The following is a 23,354-nucleotide window of genomic DNA, read 5'->3' on the forward strand; positions in this document are numbered from 1 at the left end:
GCTTGCTGAGTTTCAACAGGGTCTTGTAACTGACAGGTCATTGTATGTGAATGACTGATACTTGGGAATGTTTAGTTTCATGGAACAAGTGGTTGTACATACCAAAACTATGAAAGACTATAAGTAGTTTAATAGCTCAATACTAGATGTATTATTACAGTGAGTGTACCCTAAGTTCAACTCAATCCACTACAACCTGCCAAACAGATTCTTGTACCCTTTCTCTAAGAGCAATTTGATTTCGAGACCTCAGATTTAGAATATGAGGCCTCAAAATCAAGCACCTGAAAGCACACAACTTCGTGTGACCAGGGTGTTTTTTCTATCATTATTATCTCGCAACTTCGACCACCAATTGATCTCAAATTTTCACAGGTTTGTTAATTTAACCAAACTCTGCTGTTCTAAAACACCACCAGCCGATTTAAAAAAAACTTTACGCAACTGCGTAAGTCTACTTGCGCAACGTTTGTAGAGTAACTTGCGCCATAAAATCTGGAGGCAGCAATAATGGAGATAAGTGTCCTAGCAGGGACTCAAAACCAAACTCTGCTGTTCAAAAACACCAGATCTTTAGTCCAGTGCACTTGACTGCTTGGACAAGATGTGCCACTATGTTCAGTGCATGCTCTGAGCATCTTCCAGAGAATCTGTGCTATGGTCTGCAGGCATTCAACATCATGTACATGTACATGTACAATAATGTAGCATGGAACATTATTAACTACATACATGTTTTAATGGAAATCATCAGCCAAAAATTGATGATGTTCACTTAATCATACATTAATGGATCAGCCTTTACTAATGGCATAATGAATTTGCACGCATGATTAAGTATCAAGGCCTTATTAAATTCCCAACATTCAGCGCCAGTTCGCCGCCAACTTGAACATACTGTATGCAAGAGCAGAGCAGTCAACCACAGTAGTCACGTAGCACTCTCACAGGTTGAACTTCAGCCCTCGTGTGGTGTAGGACATAGCGAAAATTCCTCGCTCTCAGCTGGAAATCCATAAGTCCTTCATGCATTGTGCCCAATGTGCGATGCGTAAAAATTAAAACTCATGCAAAACAATGCACACCGTTCCATGTATCCATATTGCGTACTTTTCTATCCAGAATAAATGATGTGCATTGCTTGGCGTGTATTTTAATTTGCATGACAGACACATGGATTGCCGACCTTAAAACAACCCAACACCCAAACTGGTCAGATCAGTTTACCAATACCAGTGAAATCTTTCATTCAGAAGACACAACAAATTGTTGGCTTTTGATGGGTTTTTGATGGGTTTCGAAGGTTAGGGCGTATCACCTCCATGAGTAAATGTAAATACAGGCCTGGAAGTACACAGAGGCCATGTTGCCCCTATTTTAAAAACATTTTCCCTTCAAGTGCCATATGCAAAAGGAAAATGGCCGCCCCTTCTCAAAGATGAAATTCCAGGTCTGAGAATAGTTCTTGCTTTTGGTGTTACCATAGTTCCCTACAAGGTATAGACTGAGAGCCAGCAGGACATTGTACTACAGTTTCAATGCCGGATGATTTGCCTGGAACATCTGAAAACTAAGGTCCTTCAATATCAATAACTAAACAAAATGTGACATCTGACGACAGACCTTACGACTAATGCATTTATGACTAATCACATGGCATCTACAAGTAGGTCGATCCCTCGAGAATGAACGATTTTCCTGCAACCACTGGAGGCCTGAGAAGGTTTAACTGCAGATAGTCCAACTATGTGGAGTGTAGTGGCCGAGCGGTTAAGAGCAAAGGACCTAATGCTCTGCTGGTGTTTCTGACGAGCAGAGTGTGGGTTCAAGTCCCAGTCATGACACTTGTGTCCTTGAGCAAGATATTCCACAACAGTTGCTCTGTCCTTTCGGATCCAACATTATGCCATACATGTAGGTTGGTTCAGCAGAGTATGGGTTCAAGTCCCAGTCATGACACTTGTGTACTTGAGCAAGATATTCTACAACAGTTGCTCTGTCCTTTTGGATCCAACAGTAAGCCATACATGTAGGTTGGTTCAGCAGAGTGTGGGTTCAAGTCCCAGTCATGACACTTGTGTCCTTGAGCAAGATATTCTACAACAGTTGCTCTGTCCTTTCGGATCCAACATTAAGCCATACATGTAGGTTGGTTCAGCAAAGTGTGGGTTCAAGTCCCAGTCATGACACTTGTGTACTTGAGCAAGATATTCTACAACAGTTGCTCTGTCCTTTCGGATCCAACATTAAGCCATACGTGTAGGTTGGTTCAGAGTACTAGGATTAACAGTGCTTGTAAAAAAAAAAACACCAGAAAACTAATCGAGGAAGTGTAGGGGGTTCAAGACCCTGGTCTAGGTTCACCCTTGTTTATAGGTTTCCTCATGCTTGCGAACTACAGTTTACAGTGATTGGGTTTATCTATGAGACATCCTTGGTTTCATTCCCAGAAATACATAATAATAGTAATGGGTAACTGTACGGTTACCAGTCCATCTCTCTCATCACCGAAATTTTTTCGTTTGCACACTCACTGCCAGGAATTCAAAGAGCAGTGAACCACGTAAAAACAAAGCCCTTGAAATGCTATCTCTGCTGACTTGGGATTGTTGGATCTGTCAATGTGATTCATAGTTGGCATGGTAATGTACATATATCCTTTGTGCCTGAGTGTGTACATATACATACAGACACACACTGAGTCACATCCTATCCTTCCAACTGTATTGAAGCTGCATAATGATAATCACAGTACTCTAGCAATAATATGGAGTCCATACATAATCATCTTCTTAAAGGGGTAGTACATCGGAGATGATATTTCTTTGAAAAAAAGTTGATCTGTTCCAAACCAGGGCCCAATTTCCTAGAGCTGCTTCTAGGCAGAAATGATTGCTTAACAATGGCTGCTAAGCAGAATTGAGCAGGATACCAGTCATAATTTTTACATGTGACATTGTAGTTTCACGGGTTACCCAAGTCTGGTAAGCTTAATTTTGTTGTGCTTAATTTCTTTAGTGCTTTAAAAAAGCTGCCCTAGGAAATTGGGCCCAGACCTTGCACTATACAAATATTGGATGCATTACTATGAGTACAATGATGGCATAATACATGTATAATAAAGGGTGAAATTTTGGACTATTCCATTTCACTATAGGCAATGCGTCCCAAGCATCCTATATTTATCAATATAGGACTCCTATTTGCGAGTGTTGGACCAGCATACAAAGCAAAATAAATTATGAAACATGACACATGGTCTACCAAAAGGGCAACACAATTTTCAACTGATGACTGGCACCTCTGTACGAGAAGCGCATACGGTTGTACTGGAAAAGCTTAAGGGGCACCAGGGCAGTTAACCAGGGGCATGGAGGCATACGTGTACATGTATGTTCCTTTTGCCTCCGACGGCGAAATACAGAATCACGACTTGCCAATAGATGCACTACTTTTAAACATTAAATCATAAAGATGTTCATTCAGTATACCTTTGGTTTCTAAAGAAAATTAAATTGTAATTTTCATCACAAATACGTATCGTTTTGTCAAGTTTGTGATTATCGTTTATTCTAATCCTCTGCTGTTATAGGTGTTTTTTCCCTTGTAAAGGGCACCTCCTTAAGGACATTTTAAGGGCACCAAGGTAATGACCGGCAATTGCCTCTTGCATTCCTTCACAGAATTGTTGAAACTATTTAGGGACTGATTCCGTCCAAAAATGCTGTGCAAATCAATGCTAATATTGTGTAGCAAATTATAGAAGGGAAATCGTTAGAGATGAAACAAACACACAAAGTTTGCCTCTGCTAATTGAAAACATAGAGCAAGAATTGGATGTAGGTGTACACATACATTAGCTGCCTGTTTGTCTCTTCTCATGGCTTCCTTACAATGCATTTAAACATGAACATGAGGGGGTATTGCCCTCAAGGTGAAGACGTGTGTGTGTCACTGTCCAGGTAATTCCAGCTCTGTCATTACGCACCTCCAGAAAAACATCTCTCAAGCGCTGAGAGGAAACCTCGACACACAGGATGTTCAGGTTTATTCCGCCTCCGTAGTATAAACTAATAATTTCTTCCGTTGTGATATTTATAATGCGCAATGTTTGTGAAGATTAATAATTTTCAGGTTAAATTTTTTGTTTCTCGTGGTATAAACCATCTCTGACTTTTATACAACTTCAACCACTACAACCCTAACAAACCACACAATCCAAATAAGCAGTGCGAACCACCCTAAACACGCCAAAGCTTTATCCTCAACCCAAACCACAAATACTTGTAAAACCCCAAACCTAACCCAATTCCCAACCTCCAAACCACATTATTTCATTCAGTTCATTCATTCTGGTTGTGAAGCCAAGGGCTATCAGGAAAAAAAGGCACACTTAAAATGTTATACTATCCAAGAAACCGATGAAGAGAAGACAAAGATGGAAGTTTAAGTTTTACATGAGGAAGAAAACCCCATAGAATCATTCCAGGAAAAACCTATTTTATATGCAATCAGGTAGGGACTGAAAACCCAATCCACATGGTACCCCCAACAGGATTCTAACCCACGTCCCAAAAACCTTAGAAGGTGAAGAAAGATACCACTACGCCAACCTGACTGCTATATCACTTCCTTCAACATTGGTCAACAGGTATCTGCTGAAACATACATGTACATACCCAGGGGTGGATTTCACAAAGAGTTGGGAAGAGTTACTCGTTCTAATGTTGGACTAGTCTTAAATTTTCACTACATGTTTCTCCTAGGACTAGTCCTTAGTTCTTTGTGAAATCAACCTTATGAGTTCCATCTTCGGTAGCAGGAAATGTGGTCTATCTTGTCTGCAAAAGCCTCTATACCGCTCCCAAATCCACCCAAATCATCCAAAATCCCATTCAGGAAGTTGTCTGTTTCTGACACTATAAGATACTGTAGCCCAGATTGACTAATCTTCTGTAATCTAAATTTAATCTTCTCAATTAGTTTGATGTCCAATGCCCATGGAGTGGATGATTTTGGAGGATACATAGGGGTGGTTTCCAGACAGCCAAAGACAGTGAAGGTTACTGACACACGTAGTTCAAAGAGAATGATTGCAAACCTTCAACGTTCATGTGTATACACACACTAATCAAAAACGTCATGTAATGGAATGTCTAAACTTGAGGCAACTCCTACACCAACCAATTTGTACTCGACTCTTGCTCATTATTTTCTCAACATAAATTGGTCTTTAAGTGTTGCGAATATTTGCCTTAAAATCTCTCAACATTTGGCTGTTTAGAATTGCTCTCTAACAATGATTTTTTTAAAGAGTTTTGAGGCACAAAAAACACCTGCAGTGTTAACTAGTGCTAGTAGTAGTTAAAACAAGATAAATTTGCCTCTTACATTACAACCAGTGATACATAAACAGTCTGCCATTTCGTTCCAAAAAATTGCAGACCATGCTCTGTCATGAAATTACACGAAAAACAATACAAATTCAACAGACATGCCTACATTGTACATACATGTTCCATTTGGTTCTGCCAATCATTCATTTTTAACACTAACTGGATGTGTTTTGCGTTTTTTTTTCCTTCCTTCTACTTCTTGTTTTTGTTCTGATTTGGCTCACTCTTGGCTCAATCATTTAAAAAAATTGTGGCTACCATACCATGGTTTGCCCCTTTATTCCTTTATTTTCACAGGCCAGTCGGATTTGCTTTCATACACAAGCCTGCATAAATTGTCACTGATGTTTATCTTGTCTTAAGTGTGTAGTACGTGTCCCCTCAGCCTCTTGGTTCATAATGAATACAAACTTGGGTCAATGTCTTCCATGATGACATTTCAGCATCATTATGTGAACATTGTATATGAAGCTTTCAGTTTTATTGCCATCTATGTGAACTCAACATACAAGTTGTGAGTGCAGAATGACTTTTCAATGTAGACACAACCATGTACACGTAGGACCTCCATGTTTCTGTGAAACACATTGTCCTGCGAAACACTGATAGACAGGCAACATTGTAGGCCTACATGTAAATGTTGCTCCCCCTTAACCCCCAATAAAAACAGACTAGACACCATGAGGAAATTGCCAAACCAGAACACTTGATGTTGTACCTTTTTTTAAGGTACTGTTTTTCTTTTCTTTTTAAAAAAAATGATCAGCAGATTTGATGAAAAGTTGCATGCCTGGTTTAAAAACAAATCATACAGAAGAAATATTTCCTTCCTTTAAGGTTGGTTGAAAGAGAACATTGAAATGCAACCTGAATATAAATCTTCTTTCCAATTGATTCATTTTGCAAATAACGTTTCCTAGTTCCGTTAACTTTATCAATTTTGTGTACATATGTCTTTGTTAGTCATCGTAAAAAAAAACTGTTACAAAGTAAAAACGTTTAACCCCAAATTCCAGGCATCCCCGAGCAATGACCCATTGTTAAACTGAGCAAACATACATCGTGTACAAAGAAAATATCTGAAGTGAGTGATCTTTCCATTGAACTGTGTTCATGACCTGAATATGAACAAATCTAACACAGTGCACTGCCTTGGGAGGTGATTATCATACGGATCACAACAACTGTCAACACATTCAGCATGGCTAACACACACTAAACAAACCCTTCAAAAAGGAGACAAAAAAATGCTCTTTTGTCGGTTGTACAAATGTACATGTACATGTATTAAATTCTAAGTAAAGAAAATGGGAAATGAAAATTGTGCGTTGATGTGGAAACAAAGTACAATGAAACCAACGTACTGTACACTGAATAAGTAGGACATCATCCACGAAACAATTAAAACTTCATTGTATTTAATGTACAATGAAATGAGTGTACATGTACATGTACTGTGCACTGAGTATGTAGCATGTCATTCACTACTACTATTGCTTTAAAGACACTGGGCACTGGACACCTATTGGTAATTACTCAAATAGGTCTAACTTTTAGCATACAACCTCATTTGGTAACATGTAATGGGGAGAGGTTGATGGTATAAAACATTGTGAGAAACGGCCCCCTCTGAAGTAACATAGTTTTCGAGAAAGAGGTAGTTTTTGATAAATTTGATTACGAGACCTAAAGTTTAGCACTTGAGGTCTCGAAATCAAGCATCTGAAAGCACACAACTTCATGTGACAAGGGTGTTTTTTCTTTCATAGTTATCTCGCAACTCCGACTACCACTCAAGCTAAAAATTCAACATGTTTGTTATTTTATGCATATGTTGAGATACACCAAGTGAGAAGACTGGGCTTTGGCAGTTACCAATAGTGTCCAGTCTTTAAATGTAGCGTGCACTGAGTATGTCAGACATCATTCACAACCACCATTGTTAATGTTAAGAGTTTTAACCTTCAATTTTGCACATTATGGTGTGGGCGTAAATCGTTTGTTTGCAAAAGGTGAGGGAAATGTCACGGACAATGTGCGGTATTTTTCAGCACTATACACGTGCAGACAAGGCACTTTCATCTTGTGTGATTCCAAAATCAATGTTGACATTAATGGTTCCATTGCAATTTATCAGGAAAAAAACTTTTAATTAACAAACTACAAACTGTGATTTTTTTCACAAGACTCGGTAAAGTACAAAGTAAAAAGTGTTTAACCAAAAACCAAAATTAGTATTCATATCCCGATGTGAATTTAAAGGCAGTGGACACTATTGGTAATTACTCAAAATAATTATCGTCATAAAACCTCATTTGGTAACGAGTAATGGGGAGAGGTTGATGGTATAAAACATTGTGAGAAACGGCTCCCTCTGAAGTGACGTAGTTTTCGAGAAAGAATTAATTTTCCACGAATTGATTTCGAGACCTCAAGTTTAGAATTTGAGGTCTCGAAATCAAGCATCTAAAAGCACACAACTTTGTGTGACAAGGTTTTTTAAAATCATTATTATCTCGCAACTTTGATGACCGATTGAGCTCAAATTTTCACAGGTTTGTTATTTTATGCATATGTTGAGATACACCAATTGTGGAGGCTAGTCTTTGACAATTACCAATAGTGTCCAGTGTCTTTAACATGTACATCTATTACAAACAAGTTTCTTCCAGAGTTTATTGAATTCCTTGGTAAAAAAAAAACACACAAAATATTTGGCCCTGGATTGTTAATCAATTATCTTGTATCCTCATGCTTAATAATCAGGAAGTTTGTTGGGCCTTCCAAACCTTTAGTTTAAAAAAGTAAAAGAGCTGACAGACTTTAAATTAAAGGAAGAATAATATGTTAGTATGCCTGAATTCTACACATTCCATAATTGATTACATTCTTTACTGCATATGATGTTTTTATGGTTCATTGTTTCATAGATGAATACAGACTTTATAGGCCCTTTACCACATCTACAAACTGCCGTAGATTTCACAAAATTCTTCCTAACTTAAGACTAATCTTAGGACTTAGGACGAGTCCCAACCCTGCACTGTAGCATGCAGACATTAAGATTAATCCTAAGTTAGGACAAGTTACTCGTCCTAACTCGAGATAAGACAAGTCCTAACTATTTGTGAAATCGACGGCAGACATGTTATCTCCAGGACAGAGTTGGTCCAGGACCAAGTTGGTCCCAAACCAAGTTGAGTAAGTTTAACATGTCTGTCGTTTCTTTCAAACACTTTAGTTACATACTCATTGTGAAAAGGCTTAAATGTCTATAGACAACTTACATTACATTGTTGGAAAAGTAAAAGTTTTACCTAAAGTATGTGAAAGTAAAATAAATTTATTAAATCAAGAAAGAAAACCATAGAAAAAGACTTGACCTCCAATTCCGGTTCGTGACTTGAAAAACAATTTAGAATTCTGCCCAACTGACGTTCATGTTGTCATTAAACCAAAGGGCTTTTACCAAACCTTGGCTTAGGCTACACTTCCAGGCTTCACTTGACGTTGGAAACACCACGCAAAATACACACTGCTCTAAGATTGATGACGTAAGCCAGAGCCCTAGCCGAGGTAAAGGAATAGCCCTGGAATGGTAACACAATTTCATGCGTAATTGTCAAATAGGGTTTCTAAGAAACACGCATCCTTATCCCAAGCTTTAACTTTAATTCAATGTTAATTCCCGCAAATAATTGTTATTTTTATGTAAAATTTATATTTTATAACAAATTGCTAATGGTGGTTTTATCTTTAAGAATATTGTATAATTTAAAATGCAGATTTGGTTTCACAGAAAACCAATATCCTCTTCATTTGATATGCACAAGACTTGCACAGTTCATTCAATGACAGCGAATTCCATGTGGGAGGAGCTCTCTAGGAGCTTTGTGCATGTTTGTTTGTAAGAATATTCTCATAATAGAGCAGCTGATCAGAGAATTAAGAAAAGGAAGAAAAAAAATGCTACTAATTTTCTATTCAAGTGTGTTTGCGTCTGTTTTCTCTGTTTTGCTGTGGGTGGCATGTGTGAGAGTCTGCATACAAGATCCTGTATTAAAGATGCCACATTTACCTTTTGGTCGATTTGACTTGAAAACTTAGATTAAAATTGTAAATAGCAAATATTTTTTATAAATTTGAGAACGATGAGATTTTACTGACCAAAAAACGACCCACAAGGAAAACTTTTAAAATAGTTACATGTTTTACATGATTCAGGGTTGAAAAAAGCAAAATTGACTAAAACAGAGTTTGAACCAACAACCTCCAGATTAAGAGCTGGGGCCCAAGCTGAAGCCATGATTTCCTTAAAGCAACTGGACACTTTCTGAACAGAACAAAAATTAAAAAGTTCACAGATTTACAAATAACTTACAGGGCTTATAGAAGGTAATGGTGAAAGACTTCCCCTGAAATATTATTCCATGAAATGCTGTTCTTTTTGAGAAAACATTCAAACAATCATCACGAGAATAACAGATTTATTTACATGTCATAATACGGCGAACATGCAGAAAGGAAGGTGGATTTGTCAGTTATTTTCTCCCGACTCCGATGACTGATTAACCCTAAATTTTCACAGGTTTGTTATTTCATATAAGTTGTCATACACGAAGTGTGGGCCTTTGGACAATATTGTTTGTTGATGTTTTGCGATTGCTTTAAAGCCATTGGACCCTTTCAAATTTAGGCTCAATCGGTCATCGGAGTCGGGTGAAAACAACGGAAAACCCCACCCTTGTTTCCGCGCGTTTCGCCATGTCATGACATGTGTTAAAAATAAATTCGTAATTATCGTTGACGAGAATTTATATTGTTTTGCTGTTTTCTCAAAAAGTAAAGCATTTCATGGACTAATATTTCAAGAGAAGTCGTTCACCATTGCCTTCTGTAAACCCTGTAAGTTATTTGTAAATCTGTGAACTTTTATTTTTGGGTCCAATGGCTTTACGGCCCATCGCTGTCATCACAGAGTATGGTATGACTACATACATTTACATGTAACATACAGTAATCAGCATAATAACAAATCTTGAACATGTCGAAATTGATCAATTGCATTCGACAGTGTATCGTAATCGTCGACTTAAATTACAGCTAAATAGTTTGTATACAGACCCCAGTGACAAAAATCTAAGAAAGCGACGAGCTTGATCAAATTTATTCAGATGGTCCAAAATGTCTCTGAATACGGTTGTTAAAGATTCTAGGGTTTTAATTTGCTGAAATGCCCGCAGTGAAACTGATCGTACAAATTGCCTCTAGGCCAAAAAGAGCAACTGGGGAATATTTGGTAGCGAATTACGGGCAGCCCATCCGGTGAAGCACTAGAGGCAAAAATCCCAGGAGGTTCTGTGCTAGACACCCGGGCAAAATGTAATAATTAATCACTGGGATTACTCAATTACACAATTCTACAGTTCTTACCTTCCTAGAGCCTGTGCGTACGAACTCTGGGTTGGGCTGAAAATGTTACGAGATGAGTTTGCACGATCAATTACACACAGAAAAAAAACAACATTTTGTGAACATTTTATGCTAATGTTCATATTCTGTACAGCGCTACTCTCCAATATTTACAATGAACAAAAAATATGTAAAGTAATTTATAAAGATAAATAATGTATGCAAGATTGCAATTTAAGTACTTTGCACCATTACAGAGCTTGTGTGACACTAAATTGCATTCTTCTAAAATTAATGTATTGCATGTTCTTGTAGATCTTTTGATTTGCAATTTTTTAATGTGATTGTTCATGTTTGATGGCAAATAAAATGAGATGAAATTAAATGCTTAAAAAAAAGAAGCTTAAATGTAAAATTGTGTAGATTGAGTTCATCTTATTTTGATTCCAATGCAAAACAAATGCTAGGGTCAAGTAAAAGTGTTTTGCTACAAGCCCTGAAGTCTTGTTCCCCCCCCCCCCCCCCCAAATTCAAGCCCTGTGTTTATACACTATACTTGACTCTGTACTTTATTTTAAAACACTGTTTGTTGGCCTGGTCAATCAAGTACATTTTTTGTTTCTCCCATTGATTGAGACTTTGTTCAACAATTTCTCTAATAGTTTTGTACAAGAAAGCAAAGGGAAGGATGCTACTGAGCAAAGGGAAGGACATCTCCACTCTTGTTAATTAACACATGGATCCCTTTTGTTGATGTTCTTGGCTTTCAAGGGGTACATGACCACAATATGTGTACATTTATACTTGTTGTAGTGCATGGGAAGTACAAATTACATGTAATGATGCATGATTGCAGCAGTTTAGTTGTAGCACTAAGACTTCATCTTTTATATCTAATTTTAAAAGATGGACAAGAGTGTGAGGGGGGGGGGTAGAGTTGTGGCAATGAGCATAATCATTCAAGGTCTAGCACTCGGATACAATTGGTATATTTGTCAATACCTCATTTTTTTGTTTTATAGCGAACAATTGCTATTTATTGCAATAACCTTACTGTTGCATTGAGTTTCATAGTGTGACAATTGAACGATAAAAAATTACAGCGATATTACGCAATACCATACGGCAATATGAAATATATCGGTAATGTTAGGCATTATTTAAGAAAGCAATATCATGGGATAATACTGCAACAGTAAAGCGATGTATAATGCAAAGTAAAGCTATTTTGACGCAATGGTTTAGCATAGCAACAGAATGCAAATTGGCAAACATCACAACGTATGCCAATATAGGCCTAAATGCTATAAAATCCAGTGGAAGTCAATACTACGGCATTAAATGCAATATATGCGATAATGACGCAAATGACAGTGTTAGTTCTCTAGGAATGAGTGAAATTTGGGCCACCGTAGATAATGTCATTGACACACCTTGATATTTATTCATTGGATAGGCCTATTACGTTCCAACTCAACATTCCTTCGCGGGCTTTGGTTACAGTTCTAAATTGATGCCAGGAGCAGGGGGTTGGGGGGGGGGGGCGTACAGGTTTGTACTGGGTTGCTCATGGGACTATTAAACAAGTACAATGTCAAGTTTGATGTAAGTATCAACTTAAAGTCAACATTCCTCTGCCAGGTAACGTTACAGCGCTAAAAGTAATTGCTCATTCAAATATCCAGCCCCTGGTGTTCACACACTGTTAGGTGACTGAAGAGCATTAAACTGATATCCTTCTGTTAGCCAAATACCAAGAATGCCGTCTTGCTTGAAGATTGATCTTATGTTACAAAATGAAGATGTCTGATAATGCGCACTTGAAGATGGTTTAAAGATTTGTTTCCCGGTTTTAATATTTAGTTACAAGATAATGACACAGTGTTCTCCTGGGGTCCGCTGGACAAAATGCTTGTTAAAACACCGCAGGACCAAAAACATTTCACCAAATAGGGTGAAAAGCATCTAAAGGCCTCTGAGTAGTGGTGGAACAACAGCAATGCGCAAATTTTGGACCGCGTGAGGGCGCTCTCAATAGGATTTTTTTCACTTCCGTGGGTAAACGCGATTAGTCCTGTCCTACACAGTTTTAATAGGCGTTCTGTCACATTTGTGGCACCGTAGTTTAAAGTTGCATTAGAAGTGGATTAAAATGGCTTCTTTAAAAGTGTTATTGTCCGTGACGTATTAGACATCTGGGGTGGTAATGTGTTCCAGTATTTAATAACTGTTTTAGGTATGAATAAAAATATACCCCCGGTAATGACTGAGAGCACCCTCACCCGGTCAAAAATATGGCCCATTACAAAGCTAACTACAAAGTCCTCCTGCTACTCACTGAAAACATTGAAAACAAACGAGCCTAGATTTGTTTTTACTTTTGAGAAGGCATGGTCGCTTTCTTTTCATTTTGCAAAAGTGCATTTCGGTCAATGGAAAATTCTAGAGAGGTACCAAGACCAATTATACAAGGGCAACAGAAGCAATTCCCTCTGTGAAGTATTATCAGGCCTTGCACATTAACATCTTAGGTCGGAATTACAACAAATTATATGTTTTTAGGAGGAAGTTTTAAATTCTACACGTGTACATTTCTCTATGGTGCACTGTAGCCATCCATTAATCGTGGTTGTACATGATACATCTAATAGAAGTAATTGCAAAATCCTAAAACACCACAGCAGGAAGGAAAACTGAAAAAAATGATGTAATGTATACTCTGGCACTGGCAGTCCACATCCGATCATGTGCACATCCGTATCATAACACTGAAATAATCTGAAGTATCTGGAGTAAGTATACTCAGGTGTGGTTGCCATTACGATTATTCTTCATATGAAGAAGAAGAAAAAAGTCTGATGTGCAATGTAAGATTTCTTCCATTTAGCTGAATTCCAGGTTCTGTTGCTCTTTTTGTACACATGTGATGTCAGGTGCTACATAATCTACATATTTTATGTATTCCCCAAATAACACATGAAGAGGTATCCTTTATTTACCAAGGAATAATTGCCTTGCACTGGCACCGCATGCTGAGGAAAGTAATGGAAGCGCCAATTTGTGATTGTCGAGTTCCAACGGCAGCCATGAAACAATATCCAGGATGTTGACAACTTTCAGTAAGCTTCAAATAGGATTCTGTAAAGTCCCTTCAGAGCCCCCTCATGCATATTTACTTTTCAAACTTCCTTCCTATGTGGTTGGGATTTACCGATTTGGAAACACTCAATATTATCTATTTCCCTCAGTGCCCTACATTTACTGACGTGTAATAAATAAAACAAACTCGGGTGCTTTTACGGGGAACGATTTCTGTGAGAAATTTTTCACAGCCAAATATCAAGTAGAGAGTGAACATGCTTTGAGCCTACTGAATGCTGATAATGAGGATCAAAATGATGATTTTTGAGTTGGCAGTTTATACATTTTGTGCAGCATTTTACTATATACCAGTACATGTACAAATATGTACTAGGGAAAGTGTTCACTGTATTGTACAATACATGTACAATATGTTTTTCACACATTTGTAAGTTGTAATTTCATTTGCGAAAAAGGCTTGTCCTTTACTTTGCCATCCTATTTATTGCTGCGACATTGGACTGCCCACAACCACCGTACAGTATGGGAATAAATATAGGACGGGTAGATTTTCGATGCTTAATTCTCAGCGTCATTCCACAAATAACAAACCGAGTTTGTTCAACAGAAGAAAGGGGGCAATTTGTGTCATGGTTGACAAGGTTGGTGTCTTCATGCAATCATCCACATGGTACACTGCTGCGATGCTCCAAATTTCAATAAGGCGCTTTGCACTGCCTTTACCAATATATGCAGTCATGTTTTGTAAATAATTAATTTATAAAGTGTCTCACTTCACAGTTCATTACGTTTCGTGCATTCTATTGTTGTGTTGTCATTTAGCCATCGAGAAAGACTCTGCTAGGGTCGAAACGTCAACCCATTAACTATTTTTTTGCATTCTATTTTTTATGCAGATATGGGCACTACATGTTAACATTGTGAGCATTTAACATTGATGTAATATCAGTCTTGCCAGCCCATAATAAGAAAATCTCTGAAAATGTCGTCACTGTCAGTCCCTTGGGTGTATTCCATCTCAATGCCCCATTCCCAGTATGCCATAGTTTATCAAAAGGGTTGACAAGATTTAAAGGAACACGTTGCCTTGGATCAGACGAGTTGGTCTAACAAAAGCGTTTGAAACCGTTTGTTATAAAATGCATATGGTTGGAAAGATGTTTTAAAAGTAGAATACAATGATCCACACAAATTTGCCTCGAAATTGGGTGGTTTTCCTTTTGCTTTGCGAACTAACACAGTCGGCCATTTATGGGAGTCAAAAATTTGACTCCCATAAATGGCTGACCGTGCTAGTCGACGAGGTAAAAGGAAAACCGTGCAATTTTGAGGCATGTTTGAGTGGATCATTGTATTCTACTTTTTAAACATCTTTCTAACTATATTCATTTTATAACAAACGGTTACAAACGCTTTTAAAAGACGAACTCGGCCGGCCCAAGGCAACGTGTTCCTTTAAAAGCATGTTGTGAGTAGGAGTGAGGAGTGAAATTGCACCATGGGGCTTTCCCAGGCCAACAAAATGTAGAATTTACAGTCTTGCATTATGAAACATCCTATCAACAAAATATAGGGCCAACACACTCACTATTATTACTATTACTACTATAGGCCTCAATTACAATACGCAGGCATTACGAAGAGTGTGCGAGCACAGACAAATATTTTAAGTAGGTGTCGTGCACATCATACTTATAAATGCGTTTCTTGTATTTTAATGATTGATGAGTGCTCACCTCGACATTCAATATCAAATTTACCAGGTTGCCATGGCAAACATTTACACAATACATGGTAGGGGTTTCAAACTATGATGTACTGAGCATTAGCGATGTTTCTGGTAAATTATTCCTTTTTATGCCGATTGCGCCGTCCAGGCATTTTCTTTTCAGTGAGCAGTGAGCCTGCTTAGAGAACTGGAAATTAGGACTTGGATATTTTCACAATTAGCTCATAAATTGTGGTTAGAACCGCTGTGTGTATCAGGTAACATTTCACTTACAAATTGAGAATTGAAAAATCACTGAAGCCTTCTATCAAGGCCTACATACACACCCCTACGTAATTTTGTTTTTGTCAATAACTAAAATCTAATCAGAATCGGGACTGAGTTTCAGAAAGTTCTAACAAAAGTAAACTAGAGAGAAACCCTGAGGGAACTAAAACTACATATAGTGACTCATAGGCTGGTGGATCATCCTTGAAAAAGGGTATTATACATTTAGTAAGTAGGCCTACATCATGTAGGCAGACATAAACCCCTTGCACGTCTCCTGTGCAAGCAGCTACATACATGTCTGCCCAACGCCATTTTGAGAGTGTAATGGCACACTACAGACTGCATCTTTGCTTTTGAAACACTAAGCAGCTCAGCACAAAATCATTTGATTGATAACGTTACCAGCGAAAACACAACATATTCAATTTGTGACTGGTAGCCTACCCTGGTCCTTTTTGCTTAGCAGAAAATTGTTTTTTAAAGCAATATTTACAACATTAAAAGCAGCTCAATGAAATTGGGCCGTGGTGAGACACTCTCACAGTAACACCGACTCCCTAAATGACGCAACCAAGATTTATTGTGGCAATTGGAGAAATAGTATATACTGCACAGTTCCAGGCTTGTTTCAGACAGAGCAAAAACAACAGCTAAGAATTTATTTACGTACATGTAGTCAGGTTTTCCTTTCATTATTGACAATACAAACATCATGTTTCCTGACTGAATTGCTAAAGAATGAAAGTAACACCAAGTCTGAATTGGCGGCTAAGGTTGCGGCTACGGCTAGATCAGAGCTTCATCATGAGCTGTAAGTATCACAACATCCTTGGCAACAGGATTTAGTAACAGTTGCAGCCATCTGCAATTGAGTATTCAGATGGACGCAGTCTTATAGTATCAAGTTCTAAATAATCCTTGCATACCATGTAGACCGACATTGATGGTCATCGAACAATGAAAATGTGCACCTGTATGGTCATCATGCCCTACACACCTCTCAGCCAAGATGTCTTCACTTTGACCTTTGTGAGGTCACTGATGAGCATGTGACATCACAATGCAAACCGGTCCATACACACTGAAAGTCAGTGTCATATTCAGGATAAAGAACAAACATTTAGAGAACGAATTATGATTTGTATTGAAAGTGAATTTGAGTTTTTATTAATTAATTTTTTAAAATGTCAGTTTTATTACTTGTATTCAGTTACTTTCCTTTGAACATCAAGCTATTAATAATTTTGTGCACTTCAGCCAAGATGTCTTCCTTTGACCTTTTTGAGGACGACCAAACATTTAGACTGATTTAGGAATATAATATTGAAAGTGAATTTGAGTTTTGATTAATTAATTTATGTCAGCTTTATTATTTGTATCAGTTACTTTTCCTTTCAACATCAGGCCATTAATAATTTTGTGCACTTCTCCTGTCAGTGTGAATTTGAGTAATATCAAATCAGTACTTGAAGATAAAGTAACCAGATATCCACGAATGCATTGTGTGTAGGCTTTCACAAGTTGTACACCGAAAAGTACAATGTGCCCATCGGACATAGCTTGGTTACATGTACGTCGTTCCTTCTCCTAACATAAAGACTATCTTTCTAATCTTTCTACCAAAAATATCTTTCTAATCCTACAATGTAGCATTCTATAACAAACGGTTACAAACGCTTTTCAAAGACCAACTCGACCGATCCAAGGCAACGTGTTCCTTTACAAAATAGCTGTCTAGGTACCGGAGGGAATTAAGTATAATTTCTCCTCTAGATACCTACATACATGTGTACAGGGCCCAATTTCATACAGCTGCTAAGCAGACAAATTTGCTAAAGCATGAAATTTCTTCTCTAATAAAAACAGGATTACCAACCGAATTTCCATTTGTTGCATACTGCTTGTTACTGGTGTTCAGCTAATGTTTGCTTATCCTGAAAATCACGTGGAAATTCGGTTGGTAATCCTGTTTTCATCACGGAAGAAATTTCATGCTAAGCAAATTGTTGTGCTGAGCAGTGCTATGAAATTGGGCCCTGGTCTCCATTTGTAGCTTGTTTATTACATTTTTCTTTATTATAGTAGGCCTTTTCGCCCAACTGTTATTATTTTATGTATGTTTCAAGTTGAGCAAATGGAAATAAACCAAAGGAACAAAGCCTTACAATGCACAGTAGCACAGTTACATTGTGTGTAGGATATAAAGAGCAGGGCCCAATTTCATAAAGCCTGTAAGCACAAAAATTTGCTTAGCATGAAATTTCTTCCTTGAAAAAAAAAAACAAGATTACCAACCAAATTTCCTTATGACTTTTAGGATTTGTAAGCAAACAACAGCTCAATACCAGTAACAAGCAATATATGCTACAAATGGAAATGTGGTTGGAAGCCTGTTTTTATCAAGGAAGAAATTTCATATTTTCGTGCCTGCAAGCTTTTAAATGAAACTGGGCCCAGATTGTGTCAAACAGACTGCCATGCCTAACAACTAAATGAAGATTGTAGGGTATGATGGTAAACACTGTGGTCATACTTTATAACCTCACAACAAGATAAAAAAGGTTGCACTTTTAAAGCGTGTCATGGTCACTGTGCTTTAGAAATGAGTAAATACCAGTCAGGACCTGGCCTTCATACACAGTAACCTTCATCTAGATCAAGGCTCTGTTAAAAAAGGTCACATTTCATTCCAATCCTCTACATTCAGTTTTCAATATTGCCAACCGGTGACAACTTTGACTAACTAGATACTATCTGTACATTGTGTACAGGCAGGGCCTTGTGTTTTAAAGGCAGTGGACACTATTGGCAATTATTCAAAATAATTATTAGCATAAAACCTTTCTTGGTGACGAGTAATGGGGAGAGGTTGACATGGTTGATGGTATAAAACATTGTGAAAAATCGCTCCCTCTGAAGTGCCTTAGTTTTCAAGAAAGAAGTAATTTTGATTTCGAGACCTCAGATTTAGAACTTGAGGTCTCGAAATCAACCATCTAAACGCATACAACTTCGTGTGACAATGGTGTTTTTTTCTTTCATTATTATTTCACAAGTTTGATGACCGATTTGAGCTCAAATTTTTTTCACAGATTTGTTATTTTATGCATATGTTAAGATACATGTACACCAACTGTGAAGGCTAGTCTTTGACAATTTCCAATAGTGTCCACTGCCTTTAAGGAAAATTAATGATACACTTGGGCCTAATTTTTTTTTATAAATTCTTTTGTGCAAGGCGTTCATATTTTGGGCTTGAACTTTCAATCGCCGAAATCCAAATAACAATATGAAGTAATGCAACGGATCACTGCAACTTCAGAAACAAACAAATATTTGGCTGGAGGATAATACATGAATCAATGATCATTCAGGTGTTTTCTACCTGTAAGATTCTTTTAAAGTACATTATAAATCTGTTGGGTACTTTTTGTAACACAAAACACAATGTCCACGTATTTACCATAAACTTATACACAGTTTGAAGATAATGATACATGTAGTAAAAAGCTTCCCTGAAAATGTTACTTGCTGAGGTGCTGTAGTTTTTTGAGAAATGAGTAAAACAATGTCATGAAAATACGTTTTTACATGCAAAAATAATTTCCGTCTCATGACCAGTGAAACAAACATTATTTTCATGACATTGTTTACTCATTTCTCAAAAACTGCAGCACCTCAGCAAGTAACATTTTCAGGGAAGCTTTCTGCTATCATTATCTTCAAACTGTGTAAGTTAAGTGTAAATCTGTGGACAAAGTGTTTTTGTCCTACAAAAAGTATGTATCTATAGACCCTTTAAAGGGGCTGATCATAGCAGGCTTGTGGCTATTGTAATAAACTCCCACCTACTTAACTGCACATATGTGTGCTAGTAAAAACTGTTCACCCTACAAATGTAATATATGTACTTGTTTAAAATGCATTTTCTTCAATTCAGGTGAATAATACATTATTGAATGTGTTGAATTTACTTTTAAGTGTTGGAGTTTAACTTTATTTGCTTAATTTAATACTGGTTATAATTTACCTACCAGATGCACCAGAAAGATATTTATGACAATACTGCTTTTAAAAGGGAAGGTACACGTTTGGTAATTGTCAAAGACCAGCCTTCTCACTTGGTGTATCCCATCATGTGCATAAAATAACAAGCCTGTAAAAATTTTGGCTCAATCGGTCGTTGAAGTTGCGAGAAAATGATGAAAGAAAAAACACCCAAGTTGGACGAATTTGTGTGCTTTCTGATAGGAATAAAAGTCTTTTATTATTTGAGAGAAATTACCTCTTTCTCAAAAACTACATTACTTCAGAGGGTGTCGTTTCCCACAATGTTTTATACTGTCAACAGCTCTCCAATGCTCGTTACCAAGTCAGTTAATATTAATTATTTAATATTAATTATTTGAGTAATTACCAAACGTGTACCTTCCCTTTAAAATCAGGGCTACTAAAACTTCCTGGGGGCAAACTACATGTAAGCCCAGTTTGCTTTTAAGAGCAAGGCCTGGCATTCTTAATCAAAGATGCTTGTAAAATGGCGGTCGTTCAAGCGAGACAAAACTTTACAAGTTTTGAACAGGGGTCTACATGTAGAAACAAAATATGTTCACTACAATGTATTCCCTTGAATCACGAGTTTGACCTTAAACCTGTTTATGTATCATGTGTTCTGTTGTCATTTAGCCATAGAGAAAGACTTGCCTGGGGTCGAAATGTCAGGCCATTATAAACTCTTTTTGCATTTAATTTAAACACCACAAATGTCAATTTTGTTCGTGAGCAGTTCGCAAACGGCTTATTCTATTGTCTCATCTTAAAAACAAAAAGTAAAGTTGAACTTACCGAGCCAAAATCCAAATCCGAGGACAAATCTCTGATGTAATATCCCAGCAGTTTTTGCCATCGTGCAGGTTCATCAATCGCTCGTTGAGTAGTTCCACATAAAAGAATTCACTCCGATTCACCCCTCGTCACTCACTCAAAAACTTTAAGTTCTCACTATGACTACTAAAGGTTTCCGAAGAAGAACAGAAAAATGTCAATCGCTTCAGTGAAGGAAGAATTGAGCATCTGTTAAACTCAACCTTCGAATAAAAATCCACAGCTGAAGAGGAAGTAATAAAAACGCGGTGGATTTCAGTCCTCGATCCGCTTTGTTGTAAAACTCTACGTTGTAAGTGATTCCTTTGGCTTGTTTGATGTCTCACTGATAAACTGTTCTACTTCTGGGTTGGACTCATCACATGCCTGCAGTATGACGATAAACGGAAAGAGTTCAGGAAGGAAAGAGGGTTCGTTCATTACACTGAGATTTCCCAAAGCAAAAAATAGACATTGCTACATCCCTATGTTATTTCATCATGTTTCAAAGGCACTAAGCAGGGTACTCCCACCAGTACTGCACAATAAATTACAGCCAATACGCAAACAAAAACTTAAATAACAAAGTTTGTTTTATTTTTTTGTTACTTCAGATCAAATGCACAATAAACCTCAAAGCAAATTAGACTGCCCCAGATTAAACAGAAGGGAATTTCAAACCAACTAATATACACCAAGTAAAATACATTCCGATGACCTTGTTTCAATTCTGCGTGCTTAGCTTCCACAAATTATTGATCCAGAAAAAATGAGAATGCCCCAACAGTTTTCAGAAATCGTGGTGTAGGCAGTGTAGGCAGAACACTCATTTAGACCGTCATCGAAAAAATATTTGGAAAGAAAAACTTACAAACAGAGACTTCCCGTAATGCCCATGGAGCATAGACAGACGTCCGGTTGATGTTTTGAGCCTGGCCCTTTTGTTACCTCGCAGCATCTCGACCAATCAGTGTAAACCAAACAGCCGTGTACTAAGTGCAATGCTGTCTTTATATGGTGGACAGGTAATGTATTTTTGCACAGTCTGTAGGTTGCGCCACTTGTTTGTGAAATTGGCATACTGGAATGCGCGCTGTGATTGTGCAAATCAATGAAATGCGCCGAACATGTTGTCTACAACAAGCATTTGGGTTCATGATGATTGGTCGAGATGTTGCTAGATGTGCATTAAGTTTCCACTGTCATTGACATTTCGTTCAGTCTACTGGTAAGTTTTTGTAAATTTTCTTCCAAAATATTTTGTCAATGACGTTTTCAGTTTCGTTAGTTTTGTTTAAAGCTTTGCATGGTGTGGATAAATAGGAAGAAACTATAACTAAATAGTAAATATGCGGGAATAACAATGTAACTTGTTTTTGTGGGAGTGCCGGCGTGGTGTCAATGTTTCGTACAGTATACTCATCTTTGAAGACAAGCAGCTCCTGAGTATACTGTACAAATCGTCGAGACCACACATCTCTTTTCAGATTACTCAAAAGATGGTTGTACTCTTCCTCCAAGTGGTTGGTTGTACACACCGCAAATTTACTATTTATTGATGCTTTCACTTGTTGTCTGTCTGTCCCTACATCATGTATGTCTGTATGTTTTTGTCTTTTGTGACCGTTGTCTGTCTTGTCCTGTCCTGTATGGCATTCCCAAATCAAGCAAACGCTTACCGGGGATTGCCAACATTTCACCTATTCTGCCCTTTACCTACTATTACTTAGTGTCATTAGTCTATTCTGTTTTAATGTAAATCATCATTTTGTATGATACTTTTGCACACATATTTTGTGGAATGGAAATAAATGTTGTTGAATTGAATGTATTCATTTACACTTTAAGATAAAATCTGTGGTGATCCATGATGTACCCACACTCTGTAATAATATAACATTAATTTTGACAAGATATATTTAAGCTAAATCCATCTTAATTAACTACCCTCTCGATCAATGCCAAGCTCATGTAAAGCATTGCAGTAGCACACTGCGCTTCCATTGCAGCTGGTTATGGAAAACAGTGTCACTGAAATTTGTTTCTCCATTATTTGTTTACAATTACATTCAAATGAAAATTAAACCTAGGTAAAACACCTGAAATAATCAAATTTTAACATGTATGTACTCACCGTCAACTTGTATATCATGGGACTTTCATTATGGGGCCATCAGTATCATCAAAATTCGGTAAATCATGCGTAAGAATTATTCATCGCTGGACGATCAAGCTTTTGGGTGGGAGACACACACACCTTCTTACACGTCGTTTAGTAGTGCTGAAGAATCGTCGTTGAGACGAGTTGGCTCTATGTGATCTCTCTGACAGGAAATTGTTTTGGCAAGTGTGTGTAGCGCCCTCATGTGACCGAACTGAACCATGCAGTACGAGAGGTGAACAATATGGCTCATTTCTGTCGGTAGGGCCTTAATCCGTTATTTTAAAAAGCAAGAATTCTTACCTGATTTTGTTTGTTTGTATTATTTATTCATTTATTAAAACAAACATGACCAACTCACCCAGGAATCGAACCGGGACACACAACACATAAAGTCAGTCTCATCTTCACCAATACTGCA

At 37.5% G+C, this 23,354-nt stretch overlaps 1 protein-coding gene across 2 annotated transcripts in view; it reads right to left on the reverse strand.

Moving 5' to 3' along the window:
• Positions 1-23,095, reverse strand: part of LOC139933957 (putative receptor-type tyrosine-protein phosphatase mosPTP-1) — a 108,628-nt gene extending 85,533 nt beyond the window's left edge. For both annotated transcript variants that reach the window (XM_071928201.1, XM_071928199.1), the window contains exons 1-2: positions 22,907-23,095; positions 20,755-21,159 (exon numbers count right to left, since the gene is read on the reverse strand). In XM_071928201.1, the coding sequence (XP_071784302.1) occupies positions 20,755-20,815 (61 nt within the window). In that variant the 5' untranslated portion in view covers positions 20,816-21,159; positions 22,907-23,095. The remainder of the gene's footprint in view (positions 1-20,754; positions 21,160-22,906) is intronic.
• Between the last annotated feature and the right edge of the window lie 259 nt (positions 23,096-23,354).

This window comes from Asterias amurensis, chromosome 2 (genome assembly GCF_032118995.1).
Source record: "Asterias amurensis chromosome 2, ASM3211899v1".
Lineage (NCBI taxonomy): Eukaryota > Metazoa > Echinodermata > Asteroidea > Forcipulatida > Asteriidae > Asterias > Asterias amurensis.